General features: G+C 40.8%; 1 protein-coding gene across 1 annotated transcript in view; it reads right to left on the bottom strand.

The window, feature by feature from the left end:
* The window catches only part of LOC128661632 (involucrin), a 127,196-nt gene extending 111,792 nt beyond the window's left edge, over positions 1-15,404 (bottom strand). Inside the window, exons 1-2 of the mRNA XM_053715864.1 lie at positions 15,242-15,404; positions 14,958-15,018 (exon numbers count right to left, since the gene is read on the bottom strand). Coding sequence (XP_053571839.1) covers positions 14,958-15,018; positions 15,242-15,404 — 224 coding nt within the window. The remainder of the gene's footprint in view (positions 1-14,957; positions 15,019-15,241) is intronic.
* Positions 15,405-18,560: the final 3,156 nt, after the last annotated feature.

The raw sequence follows: 18,560 nt of genomic DNA, 5'->3' as shown, positions 1-18,560 counted from the left end.
AAAAATGTCTGCATTGCCTGAAGCACCATGGTGTAATGTGAGTATAGATTTTTATGGTCCATTACCTACTAGAGATTATTTGATGGTGATTATAGACGAATATTCAAGATACCCGGTAGTAGAAGTTATCAGCTCAACATCTTCAGTCACTGTTATTCCGGTTTTAGACAAAGTTTTCTCTTTATTGGGAATTCCTAAAATTGTTAAAACAGATAACGGTCCCCCATTTAACAGTACTCAGTTTAATAAATTTGCTTCATATCTTGGATTTAAACATAGGCGAATTACTCCTTTGTGGCCACAAGCTAATGCAGAAGCTGAAAGATTCATGCGTTCTATGGGGAAATTTCTAAGGGCAACTACAGCGCAAGGTAGACCATGGAAACAAAATTTATACTCTTTTCTGAGAGACTATCGATCAACTCCCCATTGTACTACTGGCAGATCACCTGCAGAGCTGTTATTCAATCGCAAACTTCGGATCAAAATTCCGGATATAAATGATTCGCTAACAGAGACACTCAACATGGACTTAATACAAAAAGACAGTCATGCCAAAGCCAAGATGAAAGCTTATGCGGATAAATATTATCATACCAAATCTGCTCCTTTTGCTGTTGGAGACAGAGTCCTGTGTAGGCAAGATAGACGACACAAGTTGGATACTTTATATGATGTCATCCCATATACAGTTACAAGAATTCAAGGATCAATGGTCACTGCAGTAAGAAATGGACATACAATAACTCGGAACTCTTCTTTCTTCAAGAAACTACACAAAGAACAGGACACTGAAGTATCTGATGCAGAAGATGATGATTCTGATATACCCAAATTATTTCAAGAACATGATGATAATATGAATAACTCAGAGAGCAGTGAGGGGGAAGAAAACATAGCATATGATCAGTCCTTAGATACTAATCGAAAATACCCTCTCAGAGAAAATAGAAGACCTCCTGAATACCTTAAAAACTATGAAAAATAATGTGTTTTCATGTAATGTATTATGTCATCATGCAACTCTTTTATGTGAAATATAGTTGGTCTTATTTCTAGATATTAAGCATAGTATATATATAGTTATATTTATGTTTAGTTTATTTGTTATGTTTCTAATCTAAAATAAGGGAGAGATATGGTGTTTGTTGTGATATTATAATATATAATGCTTTCTTCCTAGTTTGTGCTCTGACTTGTAAATGTATATAATTGTTGCAAAGAAGCAGGGGCGGGAACAGTGTTGTTGAAGTGAGGAACCAGGAAATAAAGTGTGTAGTTAGTTGCTGTATAAATGGACTCTGTGTCAGATATATTTCTAAACCACCTGGATTTACAAACACTACAGCAGGGTGCATTATCCTGCTGAAAGAACTGACTACAATCAGGGAACACCATTGCCATGAAGAGGTGTACATGGTCTGCAACAATCTCTAGGTAGGTGTTACGTGTCAAAGTAACATCCACATGAACCCAAGGTTTCCTAGCAGAACATTGCCCAGAGCATAACACAGCCTTCGCTGGCCTGCCTTCTTCCCATAGTGCATCAGCCTACTATCTCTTCCCCAGGTAAACGACGCACATGCACTTGGCAATCCACCTGATCTAAAAGAATATGTGATTCATCAGACCAGGCAACCTTCTAACATTGCTCAATGGTCCAGTTCTGACAATCACCGACCCATTGAAGCCACTTTCTGTGGTGGACAGGTTGTCATCATGGGCACTCTGACCGCTCTGCGGCTACCCAGCCCTATATGCAGCAAACTATGATGCACTGTGTGTTCTGACACCTTTCTATCGTGGTCAGCATTATTTGTTTCACTAATTTCAGCTACAGTAGCTCTTCTGTGTGATTAGACAAGACGGGCTAGTCTTCACTCCACTTGAGCGTCCATGACCCTGACACAGGTTTAGCGGTTGTCCTACCTTGCACCACCTTTGGTAGGTTCTAACCACTGCATACCAGTAACACCCCACAAGACTTGCTGCTTTGGAGATGCTCAGTCTAGCTATCACTATTAGACTCTTGTCAAAATCATTCAGTTCTTTTCGCTTGCCCATTTTTCCTGCTTCCAATACATAAAGGTAGACATTTAAAGGTATAGTTATACTCATAATAACACTATCTAATAAAAATTATTTTGTAAAAAAATTGCAAAAAAAGTTATAAGGGCTCAAAGATATAAGATGTCACATGTTAGAAAAAAAGTGCCAAAAGTGCTTTTACATAGGGATCCATAGGAACACATGTATAAATATATGTATACATATAAATATATATGCATGTATTTCTTTACATCTGTGTATATGTATTTATATGTGTTTATATGTATTTACAAGCATATACACATATAACTACAGATATACATATGTATAGAAATACATGCATATATCTTGTTGCAATCCTGCACATGTTTTCGCACAAACTTGTGACTGGTATTTTTTTGTGTGTTCAAAACAAGGCTCCATTAAAGTCTATGGGGGGATACGATCCTGTGTTCACAACTTTGCAGTCTTTTTTTCTGCATGAAGATGTGACTGCTCGAGCACAAACGTTTTACTTGTGACCTTTAATGTGTGTGCACATTGGTAAAAAAAAAAGTTGAGTACAGATAAAGCACTCGCGGGAGTGCAAATTTGCACTCCATTAATAATCTTACCCATACTGCTCAAAACATCAGCATGCTCTCATGGAAAGGCACAGAGTATAAAAAAAAGATATAATGACAACAAAGTACACCAAATAAAGTGTAAATTTGATTTTTATATAAAGTTGTACACTCTGAACCAAAAATGTTTGATATGACTTTCATGTCCCTTTAAGTGATTTAATCAGCACCATTGATAAGTATTACATCATTAATATTCCCCAGTAATAGATTATTGTACTTTTGACAGCAAAGCACACTGAAGTAATTCTCAATAAACCAATGACAAAGTGGCAAAAGTAAAATATAAAAGACATCTTAATTTTCTGCACATTACAAGCTAAAAAAAAGACCTGTGTCACCCATGTTTATATCTCAGTATGTTTGGTTTAAGGCATGCATTTTGCTTTTAATCTAGCTGTATGCTTGCAAGAGAATGCCAGACTTTCAATGTGTTCTACACCCAGGCGTCTCTGCAGTCAACTGCATGAACACTGTGCTGCTGTCTGTGAGTGCCAATGAGTATCAAGAGCTGGGAGTTTTGCAGGTTCATGAGATGTGTACCTGGCCCGGTTTGAGAGTGCTCTCCATTTTCCGTGTTTTTATATACAGGTATATAGTAGAGTGTTTTAACATAATATGGATATATATAAATAATGTGGATGTATATGTGTGTATATGTATGTGGACATACATATGTACACACACACACACATTTATACATCCACACATACTAATCCACACACATCATCAATAGCACCCAACTTGTAATCTGGGCCTATATTTCTGTTTTTTTTTATTTTTATCTATTATGATGTTCTGTGATCATTGTTTTTCAAATGGTCACATGTCCTTGTGACGACCAGGGTTGACCAACCCTGTGCCAGTCACTTGTTTGGCACATAAAGGGTTAACAGATCCTTTCTACTTTCACTAATCTGTCACAGTCTAGCCACTCCAGGCAGGCCTGTGACTTAGTTCAGTGGGTGCAAGGGTTAATAACACTCTCTAGTCTGTACTAGACTTAGAAAAAATGCCCAAGACTCCCTTTTACTGCTACCCAAACTAAACTAAAACTATCTCTAAGCTGCTACAACTTACAATTTATTTATAGGAAATCCTAAGGAAAAACCAAGACTAGCAATTTAAAGTGACAGTATACTGTAAAATTGTTTTTCCCTTAATGTGTTTCCCATTACTTTTTTTTTACCAGCTGAAAAAGTATAAAATATATTAGAATTTGCTTTTTAAGGTTTATTTGTATATATGAATTAGCTGATTTTGGGTTTTGAAGCCACAACCTAATAAAATGGTTTGAGCTTGTAGGTGTAATCAGATCTCATTATTTTATCACATTGTGTACTTATGCATGCTTTTTTATCTTATATCTGTCTGTAAACCAAATACCAATACTTGGAGAGAAAAATGGAAAATTAACATTGTATTACCTTATCTCTTCTATACCTCACTGGGAGTCTAAATTTTTCCGCTGACTGTGTTTACACAGGTTATCTATAACTCAGACCTAAGTCCAGCAACTTTGAAAACATGTGGGGATACCAGAGGCTAAATCAACTATTTAAAATGCCATTATAAGTGTAAGGAAATACTTGTAAACAATGTATAACACTCCAGCAGGTAAAGTGGATAATTGGAAACAAATTTAAATTTAAACATTTTTGAGTACACTGTCCCTTTAACTCCCAGAATACAATTTAGCAAAAAAATAACCTAAAATTGCAGTAATAACACTACCAGTCTCTTTCAGTAACAAGGTTCAAATATTAGACAAAGGCAAAAAACGGAATAATTGAATGATTTATTATGCGAATTATGCACAGTGCATTATTAATAAAAAATATGTTAACAAATAGAACTATACACAAGCAAACAGTTTTAAAATAAAAAGGAGAAATAATAGAAAACTATAACACTACCCTCTCCTCTGCACTTGACCCTCTTGCTCCACCCCAACTTCGCAAAGCCCCACGTCGTCAGCTCCAGCCCTGGCACTCCCAGCAAATACGCCACCTGCAAAAATGCTCCTGCACTGCTGAACGTGCCTGGAGGAAATCCCGCTCTGAACCTGATTTCATGCACTATAAGTTCATTCTTCACTCTTACACCTCTGCCCTTCACCTAGCTAAGCAAACCTACTTCTCTTCTCTTATATCCACTCACTCCTCAAACCCTAAAAGACTCTTCTCCATTTTCAAATCCCTCCTCTACCCACCTGCACCACCCCCTCATCTGCATTCAGTGCCAAAGACCTGGCTGACTACTTTTTCAATAAAACATTTACCATCCGAAGAAACATCCCAACAAAAGCCTGCAATCTCCCAACTTCGCTCCCAGTCACCCCCTCTGCCACTCTCTGCACGCTCCTTCCAACCACTGAGAGTGAAGTGGCTTCCCTATTGTCTTCCTCACTACCTGCCCACTTGACCCTATTCCTTCACATCTAATACCTTCTCTGTCTCCCACCCTCACTCCGGCTCTTACTCATATATTCAACTTATCCCTTTCTACCGGCTCATTCCCTGCCTCCTTCAAACATGCAAATGTCACCCCCATCCTCAAAAAACCCTCCCTTGACCCTAACGCAAACTACCGCCTCATATCACTGCTCCCACTAGCTTAAAAAATCCTTGAAAAACTAGCTTTTGATCGCCTAACCCACTTCCTGTCCTCCAACTCATTGCTCGACCCCCTGCAGTCTGGCTTCCATCCCCAACACTCAACTGAGACTGCCCTTACCATGGTTACTAACAATCTCCTTTCTGCTAAAAACGAAGGCTACTACTCTATACTCATCTTACTTGACCTCTCTGCTGCTTTTGACACTGTTGACCATCCCCTTCTCCTATGGACTCTCAGCTCTCTTGGGCTCTGTGACATTGCCCTCTCCTGGATTCACTCTTATCTCTCTAACAGATCCTTCTCCGTCTCTTTTGCTGGTGACTCCTCCTCTCTATTGCCTCTGCCTGTTGGTGTACCTCAAGGCTCTGTCCTGGGTCCACTACTCTTCTCTATTTACACTTCTTCACTGGGTAAGCTCATCAACAGCTATGGCTTCAACTATCACCTCTATGCTGATGATACCCATATATACCTTTCCACCCCTGCACTCTCTCCTTCTGTCAATTCTCACATCAGCGACTGCTTATCTGGCATTTCTTCCTGGATGGCCTCTCACCACCTAAAAATAAACATGTTGAAGACCGAACTACTTCTATTCCCCCCTATAACTCTACTCCAGTTTCTAATTTTTCCATCACTGTTGGTGGCACCACTATCTTCCCATCACCCCAAGTCCGCTGCCTCAGAGTGACACTTGACTCAAATCTGTCCTTCATTCCCCACATCCAATTGCTCTCTTCATCCTGCCGCAACCACCTACGGAATATCTCCAGTATTTGTCCATTTCTGAGTGCTGAAACTACTAAACAGATAATCCACTCCCTGGTAAATTCCTGACTTGACTACTGTAATAACTTACTATCTGGCCCCCCTCTATCCTGCCTCTCGCCCCTTCAATCCATCCTAAATGCATCTGCAAGGCTAATCCACCTCTCTCGATGCTCTGTTTCTGCTGCACCTCTCTGAGTCCCTTCACTGGCTCCCCATTCACAGCAGAATTAAATTCAACATTCTCACCCTGACCTACAAAGCCCTCACCAATGCTGCCCCACCCTACCTGTCCTCACTCATCAACAAATATACTCCAGCCCTCCCCCTAAGATCCAACAATGACCTGCTTCTTGTGTCCTCTACCATCACCTCCTCTCATGCTAGACTACAGGACTTTTTTCGTGCAGCACCAACCCTCTGGAAAGCACTTCCTCAAGCTGTCAGACTTTCCCCTAACCTCTCCTCCTTTAAATGTTCCCTAAATACCTTTTTGTTCAGGGAAGCTTATCACCCGACTCATTAACAAATTAACTTCACTTACCTAACAGTTGCCCTCATCTATCTCCTCACTAATATCATTCTCACCTTTGCAGTCCCCACCTCCTGTCCCATCCTCCTACCCATCTAGATTGTAAATTCCCATGGGAATAGGGCCCTCAATTCCCCCTGTATTTGTCTGTAAAATTGTGTCTATTATTGTATTGTTTCTTCGTTGTACTTTTATCCTTGTAACCATGGGCAGCGCTGCGGAATCTGTTGGCGTTTTATAAATAAAGAATAATAATAATACAAAACCTTATACTTTCCTAGCTTTGGTATCTGTGCCAGGGAGATGGCAGGAAAAAATGCTCACTCACTCTGTAGTGTACAGCCTCCCATGAAGAATGAACACCTTGAATTGTTAAACAGAAAATCTTTATACTTGTTCCCAGGATATCAAGTTGTGTGATCCAACCTTCTTGCAGAGGGGCTAGGAAAAGGTCCACCCCTCTCTTTTATGAAGGGTCATAAAGTTTTGAGTCTTTGCCTGAAATTATAGAACACCTCATAGCTTGTGATAGGCATATTCAGCACATACACCTATGTAAACAATTTCCCAGTGACTTGATGAGAATAAGTTTGGTATCAAATATGACATGGTTGTCATATTTCCCTCATCTAGTGTCATAACATGTTTAAAAGCATGTGTCAAATTGTACTACTGTCCTCTTATGGACTTTTTCTGCTCTGGGGAGAGTGCACTGCTTATTGTCTCTTGAGCTGACACTTAACTCATTAACACAAAAACACAGCAACACGTTTCTTTTTTAAAAAACAAAAACAAATGTTTTTAGCACACAGGCTAAAGAAAATTAACCCCTTAGCATCTTAATCATGATGTATTCATGACAGTCCTGCTTTTGTCCGATAGGCCTGTTTTACTTTCCAGCAATAAAATATGTCCACAGTGGTGATGTATGCATAGTTCTCAAGCAATTCCTCCTTATTTGTACATACAGTATGTATAACAAACTGTTACAGTCCTCAATCAGGTACTCCTTTTAGCAGTTCAGTTCTCAACCAGTTACTTTGTGCAGACAGTAACCATAACTGATGGTGGAATTTAAAGGGGAATTGGTACTTATTTTAAAAACTTGTAAGATATGAGTGTCACGCCGCACCGCTCTAGCTGTTGCTAGGGACGCAGCACCTGGGAGAGTCAGCTCCTGTGTGCGTATGGCGGTGATGTCATTGCCGCACGCTCCTTCCATTCTGAAGCCGGTCAGGCTCTCCTGTGGTGCGAATCCTGTGCCTATGTAAGTTGCTCACTTTCTACCTATCACTGTTAAAGTATAGGTGTTACTTTGTGTGCTCCTGGGTGTGATTGTTTCTGTATACTGGATTACCATTCTGTTATTGAACTCTGCCTGTCTGACTACTCTGCCTGCTTCACCCTAAAATACTGGATTGCCATACAGTTGCTGAACTATGCCTGTCTGACCACTCTGCCTGCTTAACCCTTGAACCATTGGATTGCTATACTGTTACCGAACTCTGTCTGTCTGACCATTCTATTGGTTTATTCCTGAACTGTAATTCTTGGATTCCCTTTGTTGCCAATTCCTGCCTGTTTCCAGTCCTTCTATTGGTTTACCCTTAATCTGCCATACCGCTGGATTCCCTACCTTTCTCTGCTCTGGGATATTCACTATCATTTCAGCTTGACGCCGGGATAAGAAGACTACTGGCCAAGTTTGTTCTGATAGTGGAATATCCCACGAGCATTACATTATTCTTGGACCATGGACCCAAATGAGGTAGCAAGAGCAGTTTCTCTTCAAGGAAAGATGTTGGGAAGCCATACCATACAGTTGCAGAGTGTGGATTGCAAACTAGAGGCTATAACCACTCAACTCTCCTCACTAGTTGCAGCGAAGGATACCGCTCCTGTTGTTGTACTGCCAGTCTCTGCTCCTAGTACTGCAACTCCTTCCCCTGCTTCTGGAAGTATACCCCGGATATCATTACCTGACAAATATGAGGGTACTACTGATTGTAGGGGTTTTCTTAACCAGTGCAGGCTGCATTTTCACAATGATCCTCATACCTTCCAGTCTCATCAGTCAAGGGTCACCTTTATCATTTCCTTACTGAAAGACAAGGCACCAAGCCCCCCATTTGGAACAGAACGATCCACTCCTGAACGATGCTGAGGCTTTAATTTCTATATTATCTTCTGTGTTTGGGACTTCTGGCCAAATTTCTGCTGCAGAGTACTCTCTCCGCCAGAGCAATAGAACTTTGGCACAATATGCCATCAAGTTTCGCATCTTGGCACTTGAGATCAGTTGGGATGGCAGTGCTCTCAAGGTAGCCTTTAGGAGAGGTCTACATGAACGCATCAAAGATGAACTTATGATGTTCCTTCTTCCTTGGTCGACTTTATAACACTTTGTATCAGTCTAGACTCTCACTTCCAGGAGAGACAAGCTGAGAGAGACAGAACTCTGAGAATCCTTCCCTCCCGTCCTTCTATTCATCCGGTCTCTGCACTATCCTCTACCCCTTCAACACCTCCAGTTACCTCAGTAGAGGAACCCATGTATCTCTCCTCCTTCAAACCTACAGAGTCTGAAAGACAGAGAAGAAGGAGATTGAGACTATTCTTTTTTTTGTGGTTCTAACTCCCACCAACTAAAGAACTGTTACATCCGGCCGGGAAAAGCCAATGCTTAGAGGATAATACTGGGGTGCCTCTAAGCATGATCACTACTGTATCCCCTCACTCCTCTCGGATCCTGGTACCTGTCACCCTTACCTTCCTACAGAATTCTGTCCACACTCAAGCCTTCATTGATTCAGGGGCAGCTGGAAACTTTCTGGATCACCGTTTTATGATTCAGGCTGGGTTGCCTCTTCTGCAGAAAAGACATTGTCTCAAAATAACTATTGTGGATGGCACTCCTCTTGGTTTAGGGTTAATCCATTTGAAGTCAGCACCCCTGACCCTGACTGTGGGAGTCCTTCATACCGAACAGATGCAGTTCATTAATTCATTTCCCAGCACAGCCTGTCATCCTTGGTCTTCCTTGGCTTTGTATACACAATCCACAGTTCGACAGGGCTGAGGGACAATAGGTCTCTTGTGGGGTACCTCCTGCTTCCACTCCTGCCTTGCTAAGGTTACTCCTCTGCTCCACATCCCCATAGCCAGTCTACAGACTCCTTCAAACTTTCCCTCAGTATATGCAGATTTCACAGATGTGTTTGAAATAAAGCAGCCGATGTGCTGCCACCCACCCTTCCTTACAACTGCAAAATCAATCTTTTTCCTGGAGCCCCACTTCCTAAAGGGAGGACTTATCCTCTCTCCAAAGCTGAAACCAAGTCCATGGAGGAGTATATTCAAGAGAACCTAGCTAAAGGTTTAATTCACCCTTCCTCCTCTCCTGCTGGGGCTGGCTTATTTTTCTTCAATAAGAAGGGTGGTGGGTTCAGACCCTGTATCGGCTACAGGGCCTTAAACAACATCACTATCAAGAATCGCTATCCCATTCCTTTGATCACTGAACTGTATGATTCACTTCAGAATGCTCGCTACTTCACCTAGCTGGACCTACGTGGGGCATACAATCTGATTCATATTTTCCCAGGGCACGAATGGAAGACCGCCTTCAACACAAAAGCAGGGCATTACAAATACCTCATAATGCCCTTTGGGCTGTGTAATGCCCCTGCAGTCTTCCAGGCATTTGGCTACAATGTCTTCCGTGACCTCCTCATTATTATATGTTATTGTATACATATCCTTATTTTCTCCTCAACCCTGGAGGAGCATCATAAACACGTGTGACAAGTACTTCTATGTCTTAGAGACAATTCTCTGGTAGCCAAACTAGAAAAATGTGAGTTTGATCAAGTTCATATCAGTTCCTTGGTTATGTCATTACGAAGGAGGGTTTTGCCATGGATCCTGCTAAGCTCACTGCAGTTCTGGAATGGCCTTAACCCACTTCATTAAATGAACTACAGAGATTATTGGGGTTCTCCAATTATTACCGCAAGTTTATAAAGAACTTTTCTCAAACAGTCGCTCCACTCACTGAATTGACAAAACGGAACCAAGACTGTAAACATTGGCCTCCTGATGCCATAAATGCCTTCTCTTGCCTGAAAAAAGCCTTTTGTTTTGCTCCTGTGCTCCGCCATCCTGATCCTGACCTACAGTTCACTTTAGAGGTTGATGCCTCCTATATAGGGGCTGGTGATGCCTCCTAGATAGGGGCTGGAGCAGTTCTAACCCAAAGGAATCCTTTAACCTCCAAATTGCACCCTGCAGCCTTTTTCTCTAAACGCTTTACTCCTGCAGAGAGGAATTATGACGTGGGTAATCGTGACCTCTTAGCCATTAAGATGGCCTTGACTAAATGGCGTCATTGTCTAGAGAGTACCGCCAATCCCATTCAGATTCTCACTGACCACAATAATCTAAATGACCTCGAGACTGCTCATCAACTCAATCCTCGACAGGCCAGGTGGACCTTGTTCTTCTCCCATTTTAACTTTGTGGTCTCTTATATTCCTGGGACCAAAAACAAGAAGGCTGATGCCCTTTCTCGTCAGTTTCCTCACTCTAGTGATTCCTCTGAAGCTCCTATTGAACACATCATACCCCCCCTCCTGTGTGGTTGCTCAACTGAACATCACCCTTCTTCAAAGACTGCAACGTGCCCAGTCTAGAAAGCTTCCCGAAGCCCCTGTGGCTCCCGATATCCTTTTTGTACCGTTGAACCTATGCACTCCTGTGCTTTCCTGGGCTCATGATATTAAACTTCCAGGATATCCAGGTTTGATAAGGACTTTTAAGCTTCTTTCCCGACAAGAATGGTGGCCTAATATGAAGTCTGATGCTCAGAATTATGTGAAAGCCTGCACGACTTGTGCTGCCAACAAAACTCCCAGATCCTTGCCTCCTGGCTTGCTCCATTGTCCATTCCCAAACAACCATGGACACACATAACAATGGACTTCATTGTGGACCTCCCTCCTTCTGACCATCATACGGTTATCTGGGTTATGGTGGATCAATTTTCCAGACTGGCACATTTTGTACCCCTAAAGAATCTGCCTTCTGCCCAAGAATTATTGTCTCTTCTTCTCTTGCATTTGGTATGACTTCATGGCATTCCCGTGAATATTGTTTCCGACAGAGGTCCACAATTCATCTCTACTTTTTGGAGAGCCTTTTGCAAGTTTATTGGAACCACTGTTTCCTTGTCTTCTGGCTACCATCCTCAGACTAATGGGCTAACTGAGAGTAAATCAGGATCTCGAGGCCTATCTTAGAACCTTTGTTAATTCTCTCCATACCAACTGGTCTGAGTTGTTACCCCTAGCTGAGCTGGCAAGGAACAATTATTAGAACTCTTCTCTATGATGTTCTCCATTTCAAGCCACAGCAGGTTATCAACCTTGTGTCTTCCCTCTTTCTGCTCAGTCCACAGGGGTTCCTGCTGCAGACCGACACATTACTAATTTCAACACTCATTGGCAACGTATTGTCTCTATTACGTTCAGCTGTCTGATAGGTTTGCTGATCATCATAGAGCTTCTTTATGTGACCTCTTTACGTGGGTCTCTACTTGACATATTCGTCTACGTTAACCCAGTCACAAATTAGGGCCTAGGTTTATTGGTCCTTACAAAGTCCTGAAAAGACTGTCTTCTGTTGCCTACAATGTTGCCTTGTCCAAAACCCTGCGCATACATCCAGTCTTCCACATCTCACCACTCAAGCCTTACATCAAGAATAGATTTAACCAGCTACGAGCTCCTCCTCCCCTGCTCCTGGTCCATGGTGACCCTGAATATGAGGTTGCTAAGATCCTGGACTCCAGATACAGGCTCAGACAACAGCAGTATCTGGTACAGAAGGGTTACTCTGTGGTTGATCGTTCCTGGGTTCCTGTCCGTGATGTGCATGCTCCATCTTTGGTCTCCAGATTCCATGCTGCTCATCCTTTGAGGCCAACTCTGGTTCCCGGAGGGAACCCTTGAGAGGGGGGCTATGTCACACCAGGCCGCTCTAGCTGTTGCTAGGGACGTGATGCCTGCTGTTCTGCTCGTTGCCTAGGGGAGAGTCGGCTCCTGTGTGCGTGCGGCGGTGTGATACAAATGTGATATGGCAGGTCATATAGAGTGTGATTATTGTGAACCAGTCTTCTTGGCCTATATGAATCTATGTACTGATTAAAGAAATCCTGAGTTGCTGACATGGCATAACTTGTTTTGATTGAAAAAATGCTGAACAAAACAATATGTATTCTAAAAGAATAAATGACTCATCCGTGGTTGAGAGATTTGTTGGACCGGATACATCTGGACAGGAATAAGAGACACAGACAGTTTTGCAAAAAAACTAATGTAAGAAGTGTATATAGAGGATCTGGGACTTAGATTCATTGGACTTCTTAATTCAAGGGCAGTTGTGCCATTTGGATATTAAGCTGAAACTCCAAGATCTTCTACATCGTTTGGGCTGAAGTTGACGGGAACCCCCAGCCAAAGTAAAACATATATGATGCATGATCTGGTGATGTAGTGATTTATTTTATATTTTGTTTTTGTGAATAAACGATTATACCTATTAAGAATAGCAATGAGTTCAAATATTGCTTTTAGCATATGTATTAAGGTATACATTTTATTAGGCAATACATAATTTGGGGACGAGGATGGGATATTTAAATATTTGACTTTTTAAATACTCGTGTTGGTTGCTATGCTTGTTATGCTGTCAAATCATATATAAATAATGAACTTATTCACAAAGGAAAGTTTTATTTAGGGTAACAATGTTTAATAAAAGAGTTAACGTTGTCAAAGACGTTACTATTCCCGGGTGGGTAGATTTACCTTATAATGATGTGGCACATGAGGTAGCTAAAGGAGCGTGGTTGTGTGAACAATGGGACTTGACTTAAAGAAGCTAATCTTGTTGATGCTGTTAAAACATTAGAGGAAGTGCCTGTTGAGAGAGGAAAAGAACAGCCCACTGCACGGAGGCTATGGATAATGTATACAGCATATAGGGAACAACAAGAAAGTAGAAGATTGGAGTAAGTGTAATTTAAAATTAGAAAAACATATTTCTGAATTAGAGGGTAATATTATGGTAGTGCAATGCAACAATAGGTTGCTTTTAGATAAGTTGAGTACTTATCAACATGTAGCTGAAGTAGCTGCATGAAGGTAGCAGCTAATAAATATAAAAAATGAAAAGTGAACTTTAGTAAAGTTAAAATCAGGAAATATATAGTTAAAGCAGGAATGTTACAGCCCAAAAAGGCATCACATTGCAGTGTTAGGACCAGTCAACATTGGGACAACTTGTAAGTTGGTGACTGGCTTAAAGGGATACTGAACCCAATTTTTTTCTTTTGTGATTCAGATAGAGCATCCAATTTTAAGCAACTTTCTAATTTTACTCCTATTATCATTTTTTCTTCGTTCTCTTGCTATCTTTATTTGAAAAGAAAGTCCAGAACCCTGGACATCACTTGTTTATTGGTGGATGAATTTATCCACCAATCAGCAATAACAACCCAGGTTGTTCACCAAAAATGGGCCAGCATCTAAACTGACATTTTTGATTTTCAAATAAAGATACCAAGAGAATGAAGAACATTTGCTAATAGGAGTAAATTAGAAAGTTGCTTAAAATTGCATGCTCTGGCAAGCTCAGGTGGAGGAGGGCTTTTCCGGTGGGAGGAGCTGTTTGTGGTAGCACGCTGAACCCAGCGTCGTGTCTCGAGCACGTTACACAGACAGCATTATCCATCTCTTCCAAGTGGCCAATCTCCCGCTGTTGGTGCGGTCAAGCACTCTAGGGAGCAGGGCAGATTCAAACAGGCCCCGGCAGAAAAAAACCCTCCAGTGACCTTATTTTTTGGCTCGTGGTCAGAGCCACAATTTCACCACTCTGCTAAGAACTTTCTCATTGCCTATACCTGGACTTGCTACTTTCCTTGTATAAAGCAGAGACCCAGGCGGCAGCAACAGGTAGCCGGTGGGGTGTACAGGTGCTTGGTGGCGCTGCGGTGCGCGAAGAGCAGCCTGGAGACCCGGGTTGAAGACAGGCCAAGAGGAAGGAGTATGCCCGTTGTGGGGTAGATGTGCCTCCTAGGGCAATTTGTATGGCCAGAAATATCCCTGGACTACACAGGATCATAGCACCCGGCACTCGATAAACAGACCCACAGCAGTAGAAGCACGCGGGCCAGTACGGCATCAGTATTTAGGTCGAGCCTCCTTTCTTTCACCCAATAAGAAAGTAGAGGTGTGCAAAGGCTGGGTCTTGCGCTCCGGAGAACGGACGGAGCAAGCACAGAGTCGTGCAGATATGTGGAGCATCACATGAGCCGGTGTGGGTCGATAGGAGAACGACTAGCCAAGATTCCAGCAGACACAATACGATCTGAAGGGGACAAGAGAGAAGCAAGCAAGCAAGTGTGAAACCCTGTGCATCCGCTCTGTGTGGGTGCTCTGTAGTGCACTCATAAATCCCGTCTGGATAAGAGTTTGTTCTATTGCTGCCTTGAAACAAACTTAAAGTTTTGCCTTTGTTGGAATAAAAACAAACACAAGAACTTGTGCCTCCTATTCTCCTAATCCTCGCTGCTGTCGCTAAGGGGATTTACCCTTCCTGGTGGTTGTGGAAGGAATTGGAAAACGACTAGCCAGGCTCTTGTCAGGACTTTTTTTGTTCTTCTCTCCTTCTACTGCAGCGATAACCGTTCTAGAAGTGACCGGTGAAGCCAAGGTACTGTTGTTTTTGCTTTCCTTATTATCCGGTATTGCCATTTAAATTTGAAGTGAGGCTACACAGATACCTCTGGATCTAAGCTGTCAAGAGACTATCAAGACATTTGTTAAGAAAAGACAGCTCTTTACATCCATATAAAGATCACTCTATTCAGATTGGTGCCTTGCAGTGTCTTTTTGTTAAAATATCAAGGCAACTTTAACCGCTTGGAAATGTAAAAATCCATCTTTGTAGAAGGACTTTCTGAGGAATTAATCCTTTGAAGGACGTTTATTGCTTTTTTTTTTTTTTTTTTTCCTCAAGGTTACAGCTTTGAAATGTCTCTGCTTAAAGAAGGTGTTTAAATTAGGGCTGGTGACATACCCTAGTATTGAAATCTTTTATATAGTTTTTTTTTTTTTTTTACCAAAATTTACTATATAGCTGTTTAAATTAAGTATCTAAGATCTATATACAAAGAAGAGGGGAGAGGTTGGGGGGGGGGGGAGAGAGGGGAAGGATAAAGAAAAATTCCCATACACGAATCTGTGTTCCCTGCTGGGAAATATCATATAATTTATAAACACCAATTGTGCTTTTCAAGATCACGAAAGCTGTAGCTAGCTTCCTTCTTCCTTTGCTCACTCATCACTACCCTTAGGGGTAACTTATTCACTTGGAGTTCTTTTTTTTTTCTTTTTTCACACTTTCACTTCTCACAATAGGAAGTAGTCAATCCTCTCCTCTTCCCATTCACCTCCCTCCCCCCCCTTTTTTTTTTTTCCCTTTTTTTTTTTTTTTTCCCCTTCACACAACAATCTTCACTCTTCACAATATAAAGTAGTCCATTCTCACCTTCTCACTCTCACTTCCTTTTTTCCTTTTTTTTTTTTTTTTTTTTTCTTCACGCAACAATCTTCACTCTTCACAATATAAAGTAGTCCATTCTCACTCTCTCACTCTCACTTCCTTTTTTCCTTTTTTTTTTTTTTTTTTTTTTTCTCCCTTCACGCAATAATCTTCACCCTTCATAATATAAAGTAGTCCATTCTCACTTTCCCACTCTCACTTCCTCTTTTTTTTTTTTTTTTTTTCTTTTCTTTCTTTTTCTTCTCTCCTCTCTCTCTCTCTCTTCCCTTTCTTCCCTTCTCCCCTCTTCTCTTTTCTCTCTCCTTCTATGGAAAAATTTGTAACCCAAGCTAAAGCATCTTCGCCTAGGATGCCGGCCAAAGTTAAAGACAAAAAAACTAAACAGGGCGACCCTAGCTTAAATAGCTCTAGCGAGACACTTTCTAATATAAATGACACGCAGATGCTAATCTCTCATTTAACTGACCTATTTACTCCACAATTTGAAATCATAAAGGCTGAGTTAGGTACAATATCATCAGTTATTTCTAATCTATCCACAGAAGTGAAACAATTTTCTAATAGGATGTTAGAGATGGAGACCAGAGTGTCAGAGCTAGAAGATCAAGCTAATGGCCAAACTGATATTATATCCAAACAGAGCTCCAAAATTACTAATCTACAAGCGCGTCTGGACGACCTGGAAGATCGTTCCAGACGCAATAATATCCGAATTATTGGTTTGCCTGAGATTCCAGAATTTCATGATCTATATCAGTTTACATCTTTTACCCTGCCTCAGGCTCTAGGTATTCCACAACAGAGGCTTCCCATTGTTATAGAAAGAGCCCATAGAACAGGCATAAAAAATCCCAACCTGAGGGATCCCGTTCAAACAGAATGTGTATTTTCAGAATCTTGAACTATCAAGATAAAGTTGAATTTCTTAGATTATTTAAAAAAAGAACTGAACCACTTATGTTTGGAAATAACAAAATTTTATTATTTCAAGATTACTCGGCAGAAACCTCTCTAAAAAGAAAGGTAATGGCACCATTCTGCTCGCAACTTATTGGTAAAGGCTATAATGCGTGGATGGTATATCCAGCTAGTATAATTGTTGAACAGGATGGTGCAAGAAAATTTTTTCGAGAGAAAGGAGAGATTAAATTTTTTTTAAATGAACAATAACATATCACTTACTTATTTCAGGCTGTTACCTGGTCCCTTATAAATGAAGAGTTTATTAGGGGTTAAAGTCCTTTATTTTCTTTTTATGAGTGCACTACTGAAAAAGAATCAGGTTTTTTTGTTTTTTTTATCATTAGATGTGGAGTTTGATTTTTTTTTTTTTTTTTTTTTCCTTTGGGCCCGCAGGGGGAATCTCTATCTGTTTGAGTAATTAAGGCTCGGTAATGTATATTAAATTTTTATCATGGAATGTAGGGGGGATTGCCTCTCCTATGAAACGCAAGTTGATTATTAAATTATTGGCTAAACAAAAACCAGATATTGCTTTTATTCAAGAGACTCATCTCACAGAGCAGGAAGTGGCTAAACTTAAGATACAATGGGTGGGAGAGGTAATTGCTTCCTCGCCGAGTAGGAGAAAATGTGGAGTAGCTATTTTGATCAATAAAGCTCTGGAGTATAAGGTTATACAGGTGCAGACAGATACAGCCGCAAGGTTTATACTAATTCAAATTATTATCAATAAAACTAAATATGTGCTCTGTAATGTCTATGGCCCGAATAAATTTCGCAGAGACTTCTGGGAGAGTGTTAAAATTAAATTATTCCCTTTTATAAAGGAGAATCTTATAATAGCTGGAGACTTTAACTTGGTTATTTGTCCAGAAATTGATAGACTCTCAGGGAAGAACTTTCCAGAGAATAGGAGAAGCTCTAAATACTTCACCAAATTTTGCTATAAATTACATCTTACTGATATTTGGCGATCTCTCAATCCGGACTTATTAGGTTTCACATGTGAATCTAAGGCACATAGGACATTTGCCAGGATAGATTTATTTTTAATCTCCGAATCACTTTCAATTTGTAAATTGGAGGCTGGAATTGGGGAGATTGTGACCTCGGACCACTCAATTATATCTTTAATTCTGAAATCCCATGATAATAATAAAAATAAAATGCCTAGGGCTTTTTTTTATCCATGTTATCTCTATAATAATCCTAGATATATTCATTGGTTAAAACAGGCATGGAAGGACTATAGCACTCGTAATATCTCTTACTTTCACAAGATTGAAACCTTCTGGGAGGCCTCCAAAGCGGTATTACGTGGGGAAATTATGTCATTTCTAGATATTAAAAACAAGAAGCAACGTGCACGAGATCTACAAATT

Source organism: Bombina bombina, chromosome 5 (assembly GCF_027579735.1).
Source record: "Bombina bombina isolate aBomBom1 chromosome 5, aBomBom1.pri, whole genome shotgun sequence".
NCBI classification, from domain to species: domain Eukaryota; kingdom Metazoa; phylum Chordata; class Amphibia; order Anura; family Bombinatoridae; genus Bombina; species Bombina bombina.
This window is presented reverse-complemented; position numbering and strand designations above follow the sequence as displayed.